This window comes from Ixodes scapularis, unplaced genomic scaffold (genome assembly GCF_016920785.2).
Source record: "Ixodes scapularis isolate PalLabHiFi unplaced genomic scaffold, ASM1692078v2 PGA_scaffold0__279_contigs__length_252992795, whole genome shotgun sequence".
In the NCBI taxonomy this organism is placed as follows: domain Eukaryota; kingdom Metazoa; phylum Arthropoda; class Arachnida; order Ixodida; family Ixodidae; genus Ixodes; species Ixodes scapularis.
In genome coordinates this window covers 236,626,133-236,646,450 of record NW_024609835.1, presented here as the reverse complement: position 1 = coordinate 236,646,450, position 20,318 = coordinate 236,626,133, and the positions used below count along the sequence as shown (strand labels likewise).

Genomic DNA, 20,318 nt, shown 5'->3' with positions numbered 1-20,318 from the left:
AGAGAAACAATAACAACAGTCTGGCTGACGCTGACACTCACATATGCTACTACCACACAGGCTCAGATCTGCTTTTGGGTCTCAAAGAAGTTTTTACGTTTTTGCTCTACATTGTGCCATCTTCGAGCAGCGGTGTGAACCGTACAATTTTTACCTCCTTTCCTCTCCGCGCGTAATAAAAAAAAAAAAAACTTTTTAGGGTGAAATTTTTTTTTCTGAAACTTAGACTCATTAACATACGATAGAAGTGCCACCTATAAATAGTTTTTTAAAAGTTTCGCCATGCTTCGTTGCTTAGTTAACTTATATAAATTTCGTCAAAGCTCGAAAAGCGCTCCAAACCACCTTGCAGACAGCGCACACTTCCGCGAAGCTTTTGTCGAGGGAGGTGCCTCACCAGGGCCAGCTCGGGGTCCTCGTTGGGGTCGACGCCAAACTCGAAGCCGGCAGCGCCGAGGCCGATGGCGCCCGTGCCGTCCTCTCCCTGGATGACGGGCGAGCTCATGAGGGCGTCCGACAGGTGGGGCCCCGGGGGGACAGTCACCAGGTGCGAGCCGCTGCCCTCCTTGCCGTTGAGCGTGTTCACAAAGTGCGCCAGCTTCTCCGTGTTGCTCTGCTCCTCCCCAAAGTTCACCACGTCCACGTTCACCTTCTCCTTCTTCAGTCTCTTGGCCAGCTTGGTCAGCTGTGAACAGGGGCCGCCCAAACCGTCTTTTGAAATTGACTCAGTCTCGCTCCTTAGTAAAGCGTGCCATGGCGCTACATCGACGCCAGGAACAGCGTCGACAGAAACGTAACTTGGCGCGGATTAAGTGCCGTGTCGCTAGCGTACTGCAAAGTCGGCGCTGCAAATACGATGTCAGCGCAATTACTGGTACTGACAATAGCGCCAAAGTACAGCTCCGCTGCATGTGCGAGCGGACACTAAAGGTCCTGTTCCTCTAAATTGGAAAACCTACACATATCCGGCATGCAATCTCAGTAGACGTTGGCCACTTGCATCCAGTGTTGCTGAGTGTTATCAACCGACACGGCCTCGAGTAGATCCGGGTCACTCAACTCTTGAGTGTCGTAAATAAATTAATTAATTAATATCGCAAATGGAGCAATGCTGAAAAAGATAGGTTTTTGAACGCCAAGGTACTCTGGGACTCGGATCCAGTAAATTTTGGAGCACGGCATAAGGGGGTTCATGGGGTCAATTTAGAGGAAAGAAGCCTTCTCAAGCATTTTGGCAGGGCATGAAGGCAGACATCGGTGGTCCTGGCAGCCACCAATGTCTGCCTCCAATCCAACATTGGCAGCCACCGATGTTGGGTTCAAATGCTTCTCACTTTTTTGTGATGGTGCCGGCAATAGTGCAAATGGAAAGTAAGCTCGCATGCAATGCCACTGACCCGAAAGCTCCTTTGTCACGGCGTAACTTCACGGATTAAAACAGACTATTTTTTCTATTCCCTCCTTCGACCAGCTTGACGACGTAGTTGCAGGGCAGTGACGGTAGTGAAATACGGCTCGTGGATTGGGCAATCCGTGAGCTGTTTTTCAACACCAGCGTGCGGCTGTGACGAACATTTGCACATCCAATCAGCATTAGATTGTGTGGCTGTTAGTTCTGGCTTCAAGTTGAGAGCCTGAATGCTGCTCATTTTCTTTCATTTTTATCTACGACTGCTACCGCAGTGAGAAAAATGAATATGCGTTTCATAGGTCGTAAATGGTCGGGGATTAATTAATGAAAGTAAGAAAATAAAAAGTAATAAAAACAACACCACACCTTACTTGGAAACATCAGTACTTAGATTTTTGTTTAGCTTCACTAAGCAAAAGTCTGGTGTAGTGCGCTGTATAAAACAAAACAAAAAAAACAACAAATAACTGAACAGCTTCAAAGCGTCCTGGCACTATGAACACAGCCAACGTTTCGCCAGCAATCCGTTTTTTCCAGTTTGTCTTTTTTTTAATCTTTTATCTGAACCACCAATGCCGGCACTTGCGATTTGCGCCACGCCGAACACCGCCTATACTCCGCTTCATGCTTCATGATAACTAGGCGGACTGTGGAGTGGCCAGATGGGAAAGTGTTTCAATGATTGTGCATGAGAACACGCCGCGGCAATGACAGCCACTCTATCGGGACATCTTGCCACTCACTGCAGTCATCCCGCCATTTGGCGACACCAGGCTTCTGGCTAGATACCCGGATAGGGTTTCTAGAGAACTGCATGAGGCCTTCGGAATCCAGGCAAAAAGCAAAAAATGCACAAGGGACACGTCCCTTCCCTTATCGGGGAATAAGTATTCCTTTTTGTTACAGGGGTTAAACAGATCTCAGGAGAGATTATGTGTTCTATCGAAGCTATATATATGATTGTTTTCACAAATAAAAACCAGTTGCAAGTGCGCTCTGTCTGTCTACTTCCTCGTCCTTGTGTTTTTTACGCTTCTTCAGGTGAACTGTGGAGGCTAGGGCCCCGCGACCCAATAAGAGCGTTGGAGTGAGGCATGTAACCCGACGTCACAGGAGCATTTATGTCACCACGCCAAATGCGAGGCACGAGGCCCGCAGGAACCGGCTGTCGTCTGCTGGCCAAGAGTCGTCTGCTCTGAAACCAACCAACTTCAGGTGAACGTCCACCGCAGCGACATATCCGTCCGCTAGAGCAGCGAGCACTCTGGGAACAGTTCATGACACAACCCTACGCTCAATTTAGTCGCGAATCTGTGATGGGTGCTAATGCAAGGGCAAAGTGCAATGTTTTAAGCGGATATGATCAAATACACAGCTGCGAGTACCAACGGCCACTGCATTACAAGGCAAGAAAAATAGAGCGGATATGGATGTGGCATTTAAATATAATTTAAACTCATAAATTAGTGATTATTTATTCTTTATTTTTCATATCTTCTCACTATAGATGGAATCCCACGAGTTCAATTGCCGTTAAAGACCGACGACCAGTTCGCGCTTTCCACTTTTCGCCCGCTTCCTCCTCTCCCTCCTACCCTTTCCACCCATGCCCGCCCCTCTTGGTCCCTTCTTTCCATCCTTCGCTTCCCTCGCCCGAAGGGGTGGGGGGAGGAGAGTCTTCTGCCTTGCAGAATCTCGAGTCTGGTCGTCGGCCTTGAAAAGAAAATGAAGCCTGGGACCACTTCTTGTCATAGAGGGCTCTGTTGCTGTGGCAGTAAAAAGGCCCTGATGGCCTCGACCATGGAGTGTTATCACGTGCCTTGCTCCGGCGTCCTTATTGGTTCGCAAGAGCCGCAGCCTCCACAGTCCGCCAAGTTATGGTGAAGTATAGATGTTGTCAAGACCTGCTTACTCTCCACCTCAACGTCACACTAAGCACTCGATAGGGGGCAATGCGACCACCGATTTGCTCTCTCTCTCATTTGTTATCCTATTTGTATGACCTTGTTGGCACGGCCAATAGCCAGCCGTGTCCAGAAACCAAGTGTTACGTTTAGCTCTGGAAAAGGGGAACAAGCCTTGCATCTCGGTGATGTGCCACCGTGCACCCACCTCCTTTGTGTCCGTCTCGATCGGGCTGCCCACGAACACCACAATGCGCATCTTGTGGTTCTTGCCTTGGCGATGCTTGAGCACCAACTGCGCCAGAAAGCCGCCATGCAGTCGGCGCCTCGCACAGTGCCAGTCAGTTCGTCGAACGATACTTCATCGACAGATCGTTTCGTCGACACTACGATGTTTTATCAAAAATAGCCCGCGACGTGCGTTCACGGGACTTGTGTCGACGAAACGCTTGTCGATGAAAAGATGCAGACGAAACGCGTTTCGACGTACGTGAGCGACCCGGATGGCCGTGAGCAGGTTCGTGTCTCCCTTGGGCTGCACCTGATGCAGCTTGGACAGCAGGCGCCCCACGTCCGTCGTCAGCGTGGCCAGAACCTCGGAGCTGCGCGGGGTGCCGGAGTCTGAGCCCGGGGCCCAGCGCTTCTATCGCGTGCTTGCACTCACCTCGCCAAGGTAAGCAGGCCGACGTTGTTCTCGGGGTTCGATCGCGTCTTGGAGTGGCACACCAAACTCACCGCGTCCTGCTGGGCCTGCAGCCGGGTCGGTATGAAGTCGCCATTCCGCATGTATTCGCTGTTATCCACGCTGAAAGACCCGAGGAGATACCGCTGAAAACACTGACACTAGGCCTGCGCTCGAGCAAGTCACGGAAGTCGAGCTACCGGAGATACCGGAGCGCTTTTGAGGGACAAGATGAACGCGCAGGGAGCCCCTTACCAGACAACAGTGCTTTCGAGGACCATGGTTCTTTAACTTGTGAATCGCCGGAATGAGAAGCGACCCAAGATCTTCAATACGACCAACCGTGACTGGCGAAATTGGCGAAATACGGCAGCGACTATCTGCTGCCCTCCAGCACCCGAAACAACTAAATGTCAACGTTGTCAGATGGCAGCAACAGCAGCACTGCCGACCGCTAAATAGCTGGCAGAAGTAGCCAAAATGTTTAGCCAAGGTCATAAAAATAAAAAGAGTAGTCATAAAAACCAGACTTTCGAAAATGTGTATGTGCATTTATTAGAAATATTGGCTCAAATGTAAATTAATTTAGCGTTGAGAGGTATGCGCTGATCCTTTTCCGCCCAGTGGCGGCGGGTCGGTCGCGTTCGATCTTGGCGCGTAATTCAAAATTACGCGGAAGTTGCCGACGGACTCGCGTGTTCAAGGTGTTTATTGGTGAAACATTGATCATATAGCCGAGAGCCTGAGGTAACCAAAATGCAGAAGCCCGTGCAGCAGTGTGCTGGTTACCAATGTTACTGGAGCAAGCTCCGTTTCGCAGGTGGCAGTCACGAGAACTAGCGGCGCTGCAGTAGGATCTTGCTTCCCTGTCTCGCGCGTCGTCTGCTATACTTCGTTTCAGCTTAACTGCAGACGCAGTCGACGCTACAAGCGCGAGCTCTGGACTTTCAGCGTGCCTGCCAAGCACGGGCGCTCGTGCACTGCAAGCACTGTTCAGGGCCGCAGGCTCGCGCTTGTGTCATCGGCTGCGTCTGGACTTGAGCTGAAATGAAGTATACCACCGTGTTGAGAGCTTCCTCGTCTTTTTCTTTTCTTCCCTTTTTTTTACTTCCATGTATACTGTAACAAAAAAAAAAAAAATGATGAAGATGAGGTGTACACCACAGAGATCAGAGTCAGCGCATTGTGAGTGTGACCTAGCTCTCTTGCATGCATGCGAGAGGTCACACTCACAATGCGCTGACTCTGATCTCTGTGGTGTATTACACCTCACCTTCATCATCTTTTTTTTGCTATTATATACATGGAAGTAAAAAAAAAAGGAACAAAAGAAAAAGAAGAGGAAGTTTTAAGCCACAATATGCCCAAGTGTCGTTACTCCGAAGCGTAGCTTATTTAATGACACTACTCATGCCCTTGTTCAAGGAGCTTGTAATAGGCCCGTAGCTCTCAAGTTTTGAGCAGCGCTCCAGGCGAGTAAAATAGAATATTTGGCTCGCGTTTCGAACGGGCGTCGTCACGCTTCCCGACTGCAGTTTTTTTATACTCAGTTCCATTCTGAGTGTCAGGGTAGCAGAGGCTACAAGAGCGAGCTCCGAGCTTGCAGTGTCCCTTCCAAGCACGCGCGCTCGTGCAGTGCGAGCATCGTTCAGGGGAACATGTTTTTGCAAGTAGCTTCAGCTTCGCTATCACGTAAAGTGAAACATGGGCTCACGGAAGCTATGAAAGAACGCAATAAAATTATAAAGCTGAGTGGGACACTGAGGCCGCGAGCTGCATTATTATTTTATTTTAGTTTTTTTTAGACGTTTTATTATCACGCGTCTACAGATGGTGACAGATGCTTGCATTCGAACGTGGCACGTGCAAAATCGCAGAGCCTCTGCAAAATCGAACGTTACAGCGCCGCCTGGATGGTGCTGCCGGCATAACATGGTCGCGTCTCGCGGACGCGCTCGCGCCCCCTGCCCGAGAGCAACGGGTCTATACCTGAAGAGGCCATGACGTAAACCCCGTGGGTTCCATAATCCACTACCTTTCGACGCCTCCCTCATCCTCATTGTTCCCACTAGTGCCACGAAATTAGCTACGCTTCAGCGTAGCGAGACTTGGCCATTTTGTGGCTTAAAATCATGGTTGCCAGTTATCTGAAGCTTTATCTGAAATCACAGGAAACGCTTTTTTGTCCTCCACAAATGTTTAAACAGCTTGCGACAAAGCAAAGTAATATTACGTGAGCCTCCAACATCGAATCTAATGCTGAGGAAGTCGCACTTTTAAATAATGACGATCAGCAGTTGCGTCTGCTCTGCCCAAGCACCAAAATGGCGGCGCTCACAACAATGTAGGGGAACGGAGTACCGATACTCTAAGCGCAGCTCATTTAGCGGCTCTAGTTCCCGCGAACCTCCTTTCCCCTGAGCGAAACTGAAACTAAATATGAATAATACACCATTATTATAGCTTACTTAGTTATAACCAACTACGCATGATGAGAGAAGGAAGCGGCCGGGTAAAATAAAGCCCCTTGATGAAAGCGTTTTTTACAAGTACCGCCAACCATTGTTGTGGAAGCGCGCGAGACACGTGCCATGAGCGGGTGCTCCGCCGCCATTCGCTTCCAAGGCCCGCTCATTTCAGTGCTGCGCCGCCATTTGCTTCCAAGGGCCGCTCGAGACATGGGCCTTGTGCACTCGCGCATTTGACGCTACTTGCAAGACAAGCCCAAACACATCGAGGGGCTTTAGGGTAAAAGAAACGCGGGTTTTATGAGTGACCGTTTTAACCGTCTCAAAAGAGAGAACGCCAGCTTGCGCTGTTTCAAAAAGATCCAAAGAAAAGAGGCGGCACGCTGTGTTCTTTGTGATTGTGCGTCTAATTTATATACAGGTATATTTGAAAATCGACGATGGATGTCGATCGTCTCGAGGTAATGTAACGTAATAACATTATATAAATAATAACCATAATGAAGACTTAACGACTCAATTTTTCAATTCATGGATTGTATGGCGGTAGCCTATTGTATACTTACTGTCGATGAAGAGTAATATGAGAAGACGAAGTAATGATTAAATGATGAGGCTCTATAAGGACGACGACATTATTAGGTATCGAACCACAACGTACGGGGCCAGACTTGTTTCAAGTATCGTGTACCCAAAGAGTTTTCTTCACCCGTAACAGAATATGGTAGAATCAATGAGGATGCTGCTTTACAACTGTACGTGGAACATGAAAACTGCACTCTGCGAAAGCGCAGCTTATTCATTAATATGAAGGACAGATTTCTAGCAGTATCCCCTGATTGACCCTTGGAACCAATGGCCTCGTTGACGTAAAGTGTCCACGTTCCAAAAGATTCTTATAGCCTATTGAAACCGCAAAAGAGTATGAGGCGAAAAATAAAGAAAAGGAAGCCTGGTGTGAAAGGTCCAAATCACCACCATAGCTTCTGCTACCAAATACAAGGGCAGCTACACAATGCACAAAGAGAGTTTTGTGATTTTGTTATATTTACACTCAAGGGCATTGATATCCATTGTATTCAGAGGGATGACACCTCCTGGTCAAACAACATAGAGCCTTTTCTACTCAAGTTTTACAGGAAAGGCCGAACTTCCGCTGAAATTTCTCACGTAGACGAGTTGTCCGATCGAATAAACTGCCATTACTCCCATCTGGGAATCTCTCGATCTTCGTTCGTAGGCCATAGTGTCATGAGATCGAGGGGTGGGGCTCTTCGTCCGCCGAAAATTGCTTCGGCCGGTGTTTTTCTCGTAGAAGATGAGACCGTCGCATGTTGCCAGAACAAGAACCTGACGATTCTTCACTGAACTGCTTCTTCCGTAAGCTTCAAGAGGGCTTTCTTCGTTTCACACACCATCTGTTCGGCTTGCCCACTAGTTGCAGGATGATGTGGTGCCTGATGCCGTCTTTATTTTTCTCAAAAACTTGTATATTTTATTTGAAAGATGATGTGGCGCGTTAACAGAGAAAAGTATTTTCAGTAGGCCAAAAGTAGCAAAAAGAGAGCGTAGAACGTCAATGACGCATTTGGACGTCGTGGCATGCATCGTGTAAACTTCCAATCACTTACAGTATGCATCGACCATGACTCCGCAGATGCGGATACGTTTCGCCACCCACCAACTGAATAGTGGATTGTTTTCAGTTACTGTTCATGATGGCGCTGAACTTGAGGAAGACTTCGAGTCTTTCCGCAAAGTTAGCCCAGGTGCCAACATTTTTGTCGAAAGCGGTAAGTGCTCTAAACGTCGGTAGCGACGCGCTGTGCTTGACACTTGACGCATACCATTCGCTGGCAAGAAACTTGCTTGTTCGTCTGCCACGAGTCGTCCGATGTCAGGTCATCACCACAACTCCACGTCCCGACAAAACAGGTCTTCATTGTCCACATGTCCATAGTTAGCAATCATGTGAACTCATAAATTCTTGAACGCTCATCACTTGCCGTCACTAAACGCCGCTCAATCATAGCGTCTTCACTACAAATAAACGTCTTCCTATTTATACTCATGCTTTTCATCATATTCCTCCTAAGCTGTACTTACAACATAATGTGTGTCGGTACATCCGAAAATATTGCAACGGCCGTTTGTTTTCTAGGAACTATAATGTAACAACCTTAAAACATCTTCCGGATCCCGTGAAACACAATATTTTGTGACGTCACTTTTCAGTCGTCATTATAATGTTGAGGTAAATACCGTAAATCGCAAAGCAGTTACCTAGACGTCCGCTTCCACTGGTGTCGTGGAAGATTGAGTCTACAGAGCGTGCATTCTTGCAGAAAAATTTTTCATTGACAGAATATTGACACGTAAATTAACAATTGATTCCTTCTTGGTAAGATTTATTGCGAAAGCCCGTGGCAAACGCCGAACCTAGAGTGCCTCAATGTCCTTTTGTTTAGGGTGATGCCATCATTTGTAGTACCCAATGCCCACAGCCCGCGCTCACAAAGAAAATACAAAGAAATCGCAGGAAACAAAATGTCGCTGTAGCACAGTCAGCGCTACGAGCACAAGCAGGGACACGCTCTTTCACGCGCTTGAGAACAAAAATAAAAATAAGTGTTCGAAACAAAATGGCCAGATGTCATCACCCCAAGCAAAGCACACATGAAGGCACCCTAGCCGAACCGCATGTCCCTTTATCAGCCTGACATTCTCGCATACATGAGTTCGCTGGGCCACGCTTTGAGCCAGCTGAGCACAGCTGGTAGCGGCGTGAGCAAGGTAACGATGGGAATGTGATGGTGCTTGAGCCATCCTACCGTGAACCAATATTTCAGCCACCCCACGGGGGCGTGTCACCATCTATAGGTTGAACTAACGCCATGTTCAAGATGAATCCCGGAGAAAAGCTCACCGGAGAAAAGCTCACCGGAGAAAAGCTCACCGGAGATAAGCTCACCGGAGAAAAGCTCACCGCAAAACCGGTGGATGCGGAAAAAAGCTCACCGGCCATTGAGCGTATGCGGAGAAAATTTGCTCACAGATATTTTTGCTTCTTTTTATATGGAGGCTGTTGGATCGAGCGTAACATATATCAATTTGCTATCATTAAAATTCGTCAGCTTTGTAAAAAATAAAATGTCCTCTTTTGTAATATTTGTTAAGCTTATTGGGTATATTGCTTCCAAATTAATAATTGCGGGAGAGTGTTTTTTGTGGCTTTCTATGCAACGAAAGCCTAACTAAAATCTTTATGAACTTAAAAACAGGAAAAAGATAAAAAAAAAAACAAAACAAAAAAAAAACGTAATGATGACTGCCTAAAACCTAAAAATCAAAGGTGTAGATGCCGAAAATCCAAAAGTGCATGCGCAACAACACGGTGCCTGAAATTCTCTTTGAAGCTTTTGTTAGAATTTATTTATTTTTATTTAGGAATACTGCAGGCCAATTGCGGCCCAAGCAGGATTCGGGGTTACAAAAGTCATCTGAAAGCAGGATAAAGCTGTCAATAGGATATCGAGGCTTCTTTTTTTCCACGGACATGCACGCTTTCTAGCCGTTCGTGCTTCCACGGACATGCACGCTTTCTAGCCGTTCGTGCTGCATAGTGTTTCCACACGTTCCCTTTGTGTGATAGCGCCTTCTACGGTGAGCCACCCATGACCCTCAGAGCTGCGCACTGTCACCGTTGTTACTCGTGAGCTATATAAGAACTAGTCTTTTGTAAGGTAGGTAGCGAATTGGGCGAGTTGGTAAACGTTATACATGATGCAAACCGCGCAAACGACGACGACGGAGTGAAGACAACAAACACGACACGACGAAGCTGTTCTCGCAACTAAAGTTTTGTCAGTGAAATTAACAGAAAGAAAACAGCGTAGCCGACACTGATGACATCAACAAACATCTACTTATCTATTAGGCACTACACAATATTTGGACCTCAAGCGATTCACACACCGCTATTCATATTGGCTCGCAAAAAACAAACCTCTTTATCTGACAGAAGTACCGACGGCGCACCCTCAGCTGTCAATAAATTGTTGCCTTTTTTACCGGTGTACGATGTTCTGATTTTATACTTGCGGCTTCAATAATTTACAGAATGGGTGATTACTAATTTCTGAGGAAATAGTAAATATGCCCATGAACCTCAAGAATATTACAAAAACGAGGACATGTTTTTAATGAAGTGACGAATTCGAATTGTGTTAAATTGCCAAGTTTGACGCAGAATCAAGCTAAGCTAAGAAAATATCGGTGAGCTTTTCTCCGCATCTGCCGGTTTTGCGATAAGCTTTTCTCCGGTGAGCTTATCTCCGGTGAGCTTTTCTCCGGTGAGCTTTTCTCCGGTGAGCTTTTCTCCGCCGCCCGTTCAAGATGGCTGCTGTGGGACCGCAGCCGATTTTGATGCCTTTCAGTGCTATTTTTTTCGTTTCGTTTCGGGGGTGATGCCGTTTTCAGTAAACACGGCTGAACACACTGCGCGGTGTGGCTGGGCACGCAGTTTTCTGCAACTACGTAGTTTGATGCGTAAATCTTTTTATAATATTGATTGATTGATTGATTGATTAAGGTTTCATGGCTCAGGGGCTACTAAGGCAAAATGGTGAAAAAGCATAAACTATTGTGGGAGTAAGGGTTTGGAAGAAAGAGATATAGTAGATGATGATGTGATAAAACTATGCATATAAGACTGTATAATTGTATAGAGGATGGGCATGAGTTCAGATTATATTTTAAAATCATATAGCTGGTGCATAAGGCTGATGTCATTAAAGGGGCCATGAAACAAATTTTAGGTTGGGATGAATGATTTTAAATTGGGACTTTACTAATCGCATATCGTTTAGTTGGACAAAAGAAAGAGGCTAGAAAGTCAAAAGCCAGCTTTTCGGTACGAACATTTGAAAACATAGCGGACTATTTTGTACCTTCTTGCCTTCGAAAGCTCTCCGCCTTTTCACTATGATACATCCGCGGTTCCAAAAGCGCGTCACCGGCGCCAAACTGACGTCAGCAGAGCCCAGCTCACGCATTGTACACGAGAACTGCGTCACTTGGACGTGTGCGCTCGTCAAAAATCAATCCGTCGACGAATATTTGGATTCGCGTTCGTGGCAAATCAGTGCCCTGACGGAGCTTATTGTCACTGGGGAATGACAAGTTCTATGGTGTGCATAAAAAGCACGGTGGAACCTAGGAGTCATCGCACCGGTGCCGAAGGAATGTCACGACTAGGGTGCCTCAATGACCTTCTGTTTAGAGTGATGCCATCCTTTGTACTACCCGATGCCGACAGCACGCGCTCACGGGAAAAATACAAAGAAATCGACGAAAACAAAATGTCGCCATAGCGCAGTCAGTGTCACAGACGTGTGCAGGGACACGCTCTTTCACGCGCTGCTGAACAAAAAATAAATGTAAAAGTGGGAACAAAATGGCCAGATGTCTCCACCGTAAGCAAAGCGCACATGAAGGCACTCTAGTCACGACCACGAGATTTCACAATTCGCATTTGAGTTGAGGATTAAAGCTAAGGAAAAAGAAGTAGGAAAATCGTTTTATGACCCCTTTAAGAAAATTAAACACACAAGTATGCGATATCAGCGGTTTATTACAAACTAAAATGGCTAAGTGAAGGGGAGTACGTTCTTCATATATTTGCCAATTTGGTTTTAAGACGTTCTTCTTCATGTTTGGTGTATTAAAGTAGGATGTGTGATATTTTTAGAGAAATGTTGCAGTGCTCACACTCTGGGGAATCCCCTCCACGCAAGCGATGCTCCTGGGCCCGTTTTCTCTAACGCGAACCGTGGGCTAAAGGCCGATGACCAGACTCGAGATTCTGCAAGGCAGAAGATCCTCCTCACCATGGGGAGGAGGAAACGGGCAACGGTAGACAAGGTAGAAGGGGGGAGAGGAGGAAGGGGGCAAAAAGTGGAAAGCGCGAACTGGGCGTCGGTTTTTAAAGTTAACTATTGTCCCTAGAAGAGGGAATTCTAGGTCACGTGACTGGGAGAGCAGGGGTGCCGAGGGAAGAGCAGTACCTAAAAGCAAAATGGCCACAACGTCGCTTAATGAGGGCTAATAGTTATTCTTGGTTCTGCTGAACATTCATTTCGATCCGGCTGTTATATTAATGACGCACCATTAAACTCTTCAGCAGTCCGCGATCCAAGACATATGACGGCACATAAGCTTTGCAAGTGTTTTTATGGCGAGTAAAAAAAAAATGTTTTGCAAACGAATGCTGGTATATATTTATACTGACGCGTTTAATTTGTTACACTATGCACGCCAACTCGTGAGCAGCGATTACTTTGCGAAGAAAGGGGGTTATCCTTGATAAAGTCTTTGTTCCAGGTGAACAGCTGGGACATTGTACTGTTTTTTTTGTTCGCAGTGCGCCGACAGTATGCCGACAGCATCGAGGTTTCTACATATTCCCAGTGGCCAGCAATTCACCGGTGACGAGAAGCTTAGCTCCTCGTCACCGGTGGATCGGTTCGGAGAAAGGAAAAGGGGCAAACAGTTGAGATCAGCAGGAATCGCAGAAACGTGCGTCGCAAGGAACAAAAACGAGACTACAGCACCGGTGTTACCAGACTGGAAGGCACATGGGAAAGTTATGCATTGTTTATGGCAAAACATATTGAAGGAAATGTTTCTTACATTTTCGAATATTCGCCGTCAAACTCTAGCATAGTAGCTAAAATTTCTTCGTACCATCTGAAGTAAATAAATTGGTCTTCAAGTACAACATTACTATATTTGACTTAAAATACCATACTAGATCGATAAAAACTGGTAGAAAAAGAGGATAAACAAAATGACTGGCTTGTTTCACCAATAGATGCCCAATCAAAAATAATTATTGTTGTTCTATATCCAGGCGTTTATTACAGTACCTAGGTACTTTTTCCTTCCTAGGCACCGTGGTTTACCAAAATGGGTTTACCGTCGCTTCGAGAAAACCGGCCCTGGGTGAGACGCATATGACCAATCCGTGGCCGTCACAAGACCACCTCATAAAAACGTTCCTGATGCTGGCCCCTCTCCAAATTATTTACAGAAGGTTTTACAACATGCAGTTTGTTATGTTTTATTATGCCCCTGAAGTTGCAACTTTGTTTGAATGCAAAACTTCAAGGGGGCGCGGTAGTGTTGTATGGCAGTTTATGTGTATGTGTGTCTACCATTCTCTAAGTTGCAGAAGTTTCAGTACAATTGACCATTGCATTACCAGCGGAAGATGATCTCAATCTGCTTGTATAAAGCAGCGATAACATTATATTGTAATTCTAGAACAAGATTTCTGCCGCGCTTCAGTGATATATGTATTCATATTGTGCTCAAGGAATCCGTGTAAACAATTGAGTGGCGAAGCCTTTTTTTCAATATATAGTCAACAGATAACAACAGACCATAGAGATCTGCTGTCAGTATAGTGGCTGCATTGTGGATCCTCTTGACCTGCTTCACAGGTGACCCTATCATAGTGCAGCCAACCTCGAGGTGCTCGAAGGCACAATTCCTTGTGCTTGGTTTTTAGAAGACCCCCAGAGACTGGCATCAACCTTACGGTCTGAGGGCGGAGCTGCTAGCACCATTCCTGCTGAGGTTGAGGGGGACAAAATATGGTCCAGAGATGACCGTGCTCCAGTTTTCGCCGTTTGCCGTTCAGGTCCCTGTCGCACGGCTTCAGCATAGGAACCCAATGACTGAAACGAGTAGCGTCTTTTGACCATCTGGATAGCTGATGCTTTCCTTTGTTTTGATGGTCAGGATCTTTTTATCCTGCTTCCACAGAGGGAATGCACGTGAGTACGCATGATGGGGTCCTTTCCAGTTCATGGGCAAACTTAGTGGGGAAATTTTTCGGCTAAATTTAGCGGGACAATTTTTCCGCTATATTTACCGGAAAATCGTTTCGCTAAATTTGGCAGAGAAAATTTGTCTCGCTAAATTTAGCGATACATTTTTGAGCTAAATTTAACTGGAAATAGTTTCCCGCTAAATATAGCGGGGAAAGCTTTCCGTTAAATTTAGCGGGGACTTTTTTCCGCTAAACGTAGCGGGAACCTTTTTCAGCTAAATTTAGCAGGAAAATTTCCCCGTCATATTAAGGGGGAACATGGGCCCGAGTTTCAAAATTTTTTGAAAAAGTCATTTTTCAATTTTGAAGCTTTCGGTTTCAAAAACTAATTATACAACCTTACACTAAATTTCATAACCATGCGCCAAATAGTTATGTTAATATAAAATATTTTTGACACAATGTGAGGCAGTAACAAAGTAAAGGAGTTCAATGTTTGAATGCATTTTTCTCAGTTCCACTTTTTGCTGCAAATGTCATACGAAAAAATCATTTGTTCAAAGGTAAAATTATTCTGATACCACAATCAAGATGTTTCTGAACTGAAATTTACTGGGGAATCGGGCTATCTACCTTATTTTGTTTTACATTAAAGTCCTTATTGAGAAAAAGCAATGTTTTCAAAAATTGACATAGGACAGATATGCATCTCATATTTTGAGGTAACCACTCTTCCTGAAATATACACATTTGAGTTATAAAAACTAGATAGCCCGAAGTCCCACATCCCCCACTTTATACTCAAGCAGTTAAAATGGTGCTTAATAGCTTTATTTGCATATCAGGTTTCTTAACGAAGAGTGACACATCTTCTTATGTAGGTATCTAAAGTTGTCCTAGAGAGCTGAAAGCTTGCACAGTACACCTACACCTGAAGTTAAATCTCCTCCTGCAAATTTCATTCCGATCACTTGAGTAGTTTAGAAGTTCAACCTCTAGCCAGTGTCCCCCCTCAAGCGTGGCAAATTTCCCGCTAAATTTAGGCGCCATGTTGCGTCACGAGTGACGTCACGTCGTAATCCTCGCGACGTCACACGTGACGTTTCGTGTGACGTCATTAGGGGAACGTCCCATAATGCAACGTGCGGCTACGCCGTCAGCGACGCCGCTCAAGCTGGAAATGGGCACCTAAGAGCTGCACTCCAAAAAATCATGATGTAGAAAACCCGAGACTGTGGTAAAAGCAGGGAAACGGTGTCGGAGAAGAAAGACAGGGGAAGAGAACGTCTCAAACTCAACTACTGCGTTTATTTCCACAATGTCTTATATACCCCCAACCTAACCACCAACCACCGACGTCACAAGGTCAACCTTTGTTATCTCTACAGTACTATCCACACTGGTCTTCATCTCAACCGTAAACGGTGACCTCAATCCCGAACTGAAAGCTTAGGATCTTGAACAAAACAAACACAACAAAACACACACACGGGAAACTAGAACTGCTATGACCCCAGAATATGACTCATTGAACGTTCACTTACAACTATTACAAAAAAAAACAAAAAAAAACCTTTACATTTTGAAAAACTTCTTGGAACTACTTCCGAGTTGCATCGAAGCATGGCTGATACAATTACCGATGGATTTGATACGAACAGTCTCTCTTATGAGCCTCTTAGTGTTGTTGCGTTCTCTGTGAATAATGTCAGTTTGCGACCAATGTGCCGTACAATCGTTACACTCACTAATGTGTTTAGCAATCTCTGAATTGGGTGCGTTTATTTTTACATTTCTTTTGTGCTCTATGTATCATTTACACACCTTGCTGTTTGTCTCACATACTTGAAACCGCATTCCAGTGGTATTTCATAGACCACCCCTTCCTTGCGATCAACCGACTTATCATGTTGCGCTTTCTGACACACTTCCTGACTCGTCTGAAACGGTGTCAAACGGTTCAGCTTAAAGTCGCACTGCTCTTCTTTTTTTTTATAAGTGACCGATTTTATAACTACAGCGACGGAACCTGCATGCTTCGGGGTCCATGGTGACGCTGCTCACCAAACACCTACAAGTGTAGCTGCCTCCTGCGGGGCCTCCAATAATATTCGCTGACAGGAGCCCAACGACACGTCAGTCAACTTCGTACGTTGCATCAGGTTATCGAGATTGATTCACGAATTCTTACCAAATTGTTTTCCATTTCGCTGTTTGAAGGTCGCTCGGAATGAGACAGATTGTCAAACAACCTTTTCTTAGTAAAAAAAAAAAACATTTAAACGTGACTTTTGCACATAAAAGCTTTCTTATAAGCCTTCTGTTGCGTAACAATCGTTGCCGCCGCCTTTTTGCTTCAACAGGAAACAAAAGTTCACTGCCGCACCTCGTTCGTATAAATTAGCCATCACAGTAGCTTAGGTTATTCATTGTATCGCAAAATAAAAGTAATCGGTTTGTGTTGGTCAGAACACGAAACAATTAATTACTCATGTAACCATGTCACTCAGCAGATGGCCTTGCCATTGCTTAACCTTATATCGTTTGTGTGCACATTTAAGTAAACAACCAACAAACAAGCATGAACACGTCTGTCCTAGCAGCAACAAGTTGGGCGATCCTTGTCCGAAGATGTCAGCAGACCTGGGAGAAAGTTCAGGTGCTGCACTTTGCAAAGAGTAAGACGCCTAGGCGGGTACCCTATCCTTTGGTTTGTTTATAATCAAGTTTCTAATACTGGCATTTTTGTAATTTCTAGCAGGAGAAGATCGAGCGAAGACGCAGGTTGGACACGGGCAGGAGGTTAAAGCCGGCAATTGGTCCCGAGCCTGATGCCGAGCATCATTCAACGCGTTCGTTGGACACGAGACCTTGCCGAACGTTGACACAGCCCTCGTGTCCAATCTGCGTCTTCGCTCGATCTCAGTCTGATGACGACAAAATTATATGCACAGGTTTTGGTTATTCCAGATGGTGTTGGCAGCGCTACAAAGGGAGAACCTTCTAGGAAAGCTCTTCGGCGTCGCTGTCGATGCAGCTGTCATGTTTCGGCCATTGGTCGTGCTCTGTGTTCATAAATGAAACCCATAACAAAATATCAAGATATGCACTCGTTGTCAAACCAAAAACGTACACAGTTGGCCCTAGAAATCATGAGCACAAAGAAGGGACTGCCGAGTCGGCCGAAGGGCAACAGGTGGTGCTGCAGTCACGCAAACACGGCGGGGACAAGATTACCTCTTAGGAGCTACCTTCGTAGTGACTCTAGGCAACAGAGTGCTCCCAATGCGTGCTTTGAAATCGCCATTGCTGGGCTTTAGTTCTTCACCGGTCAAGCATGACTTTGCGCAAAGAGTTTTTTTTTTTACTCGCTCGTTGTGAGCAGCGTTATTGTTTATTCACATTATTCTAAGCGTCAATAGCGGTTTAAGAAGCTGAACTGGCAAGTATAATAAATTAGAGTGGCTGTCTAATGTCTTTATACAAACCACAACTTTCTGGCGACTACCCGCGATATTGAAGTATGAAAACAGCTTGGGAACCCTAGCTCTCTGAACAATCACGACAACGCAGCGTCCTATGAAGTGGGTTTACAACTTTCGCCGTCGATCACTCGTACTAATTATTTTTTTTAGCACCCACTGTACCTTACATATTAGCTGTGATTTCTTGTTTCTAAGTTTTTCTTAAGCACGCAGACTGGATGACATTCCGTTTCACAAGTTGTCTTCAATTTTAGCAAAGGCGCTAGAAAGTGACGGCGCAAAATACGTTTGTCGACCTTGAGCTTCCCCGATTGCGCAGGGAGGGCACACTCGAAAGAGACGCACTCGTGCTTACCAAAGACTTCTACAGTCAAACCTCGTTATATTGAACAGCGCGAGGACCGTGAAATAGTTCGATATAGTCAAAATTCAATATACAAAGTCACACACAAAAAGAGCGTCAAAGTACAGCGCGATTTAATCAGTAAAAGGCTAACGGCAAAAAATGACTAGTACTCACGTGAAGCGTTAAGGTGAACTACTTATTCCGACGAAAAAATCTGCCGCAGCGTAGATTGCTGCATGGAGCTGATCGCATGCCTTATTACAGCCCGCTCCACTGTCTCCAAGCGGTCCACCAGCGCCAGATCACTACCGTCGATTGCACTGCAGTAGCGGCGTAAAAGCGAGACCGTCTTCCCGACAATGTTGTAACAGGCTTTGAAGCGTTACAGCCACCCGCTACTTGCGGCGACGTTTTATGCTTGGTGGATGAACGCGAAGTCCTTTGCTTTCTGTTGAAGCATCGGCCTGATGCCGGAATGTTCCGAGCCCTTGCGTCCATAAACCACTTGTGAAGTGATTTTTCCACCTTTTCGAAGGCTGGTGTCCGAACACGGTGTGCGCCGGAGTGCTTGCTTCGTTCAGCCTTCGGTTTGATGTCACTTTTCGTCTTCAGCAGCGTGCTCAAATTGCTTCGCGGTATGTTGTACGCTTCGGCAACGCTGGACATCTTTTCTCCTTTTTCAACGCGGCGGATGATTTCAAGCTTCGTCGCGAACGTCACGGACGTATGTTTCTTTACGATCGTTGCCGTCGCCACATGCGGTTGATGCAACGTCAGAGGAACGAACCCGGAGCCACGAAACTGTACAGGGCTTGAAAAGAGCGATGCTGGCGATAGGATTGAGCTGACTGGACTGAGCCCGAATGTCGCCGAATCTGGATGGCGTTCCCGGCACCAGAGTCATAAAGCTAAATCAAATTCGCAAACGCCTGCTGCGCCACCACTATCCTACGATGTGTTGCCAGTGTTGCGGGAAAGCCCGCGTATCATCCGATGTGCTGCGGGAAAGCCTGCCGCCTGTCTCCGGAGCGCAACTTTCCGGTGCTGCGGAGTTCGATATATTCATTTTTTAACCGACCAAGTTTGCTATAAAAAATTTAAAATGCATGTAATTTTTATGGTAGTTCGACAACGATTCGATATAAGCAATAATTTTATATATCCGTGTTCGATATAATGAGGTTTGACTGTAGTATTGCGTTGGAAGCAAACACGTGCGCTGTACTTTTGCGTTAGCGTTGCGTGCTCCACACTGCACATGTGCACCGTCGCCATGTCGCAATCCAAGACACACCTTAGGATCCACACTCTCGCAATGTGAAACACGCAACGCTAACGCACACCCACAGTGCTTGCTTTTGTTTGTATACGCAATGCTCAAACTCGCTATAAAAAGTAAGCTACAATAATTCGCAGCTTGAAAAAAATCGCGGGGCGTGGTTTATTGTGCTTTCTTGCTTCGTGATTCGTTCTTACAGCTAATCCTGCAATCTGATTGGCTGATGAGCGATTAGAAGCTGCTGTGAACTTGTCATGTCCCGCGGTTTTTTTTTAGCTGTCAGTGACAGTACTAAAGAGAGCTTGCGAGACGATTATTATAGAATTTGTTGTGGATATACGGCACGAGTCCTGCTTTTATGAAAAATGTTTCCCGATTGTAGTCAAAGCTGTCATAGAAGAAACCATAAATAATGTTGTCATTGTTAACTTGCCAAAGAAACAGTTTAGACATAGTTGAACGTGAGAGCGTTGGTTTTGATGACTTGTTACAGAAAGACTAAACAGAAAGGACGGTCAAGGACGGATCTTTCGATTTTCAACAACATGTAGCGTTTTTTTTATTAGAAGTTGGCATCGAGAGCAGTGGACCATGAGGGAAAGGGGGGGAAGGAAAGGACAAGTGAAAGAAGGGAAGGAGAGGGAAAGGAGGAAAAGCGCGAAGGAAAGGAAAAGTGAAACAAGAAAGAGAGGAGGGGAGAAGGTCGGGGCTGCAGGAGAGTGAGGATCTGTTATCCTAGTACGACAAGAAGCGGGGGTCGGCATCAGAAGCCCAGGAAGTTGTTCCTGGCGTTTGCATCGGTTCCTGCTTGGGCCGTCAACGGTGAACCTGGCTGTGGAGAGGGAGTTGGGCGTCAAGGCGCCGGGAGCAAAGGTATTCCACACCCCAGCACCACTTCCGCTTCCATCG

At 45.9% G+C, this 20,318-nt stretch overlaps 1 protein-coding gene across 4 annotated transcripts in view; it reads right to left on the bottom strand.

Moving 5' to 3' along the window:
- LOC8030577 (26S proteasome non-ATPase regulatory subunit 4) overlaps positions 1 to 20,318 on the bottom strand; it is a 42,258-nt gene that overhangs the window by 18,432 nt on the left and 3,508 nt on the right. Inside the window, exons 1-5 of one of the 4 annotated variants that reach the window (XM_029968604.4) lie at positions 4,253 to 4,445; positions 3,980 to 4,120; positions 3,806 to 3,917; positions 3,524 to 3,610; positions 398 to 685 (exon numbers count right to left, since the gene is read on the bottom strand). In XM_029968604.4, coding sequence (XP_029824464.2) covers positions 398 to 685; positions 3,524 to 3,610; positions 3,806 to 3,917; positions 3,980 to 4,120; positions 4,253 to 4,278 — 654 coding nt within the window. In that variant the 5' untranslated portion in view covers positions 4,279 to 4,445. Of the gene's footprint in view, positions 1 to 397; positions 686 to 3,523; positions 3,611 to 3,805; positions 3,918 to 3,979; positions 4,121 to 4,252; positions 4,446 to 20,318 lie in introns of those variants that run through there. The other 3 variants (XM_029968605.4, XM_029968602.4, XM_040222029.3) reach the window with 3 other exon arrangements.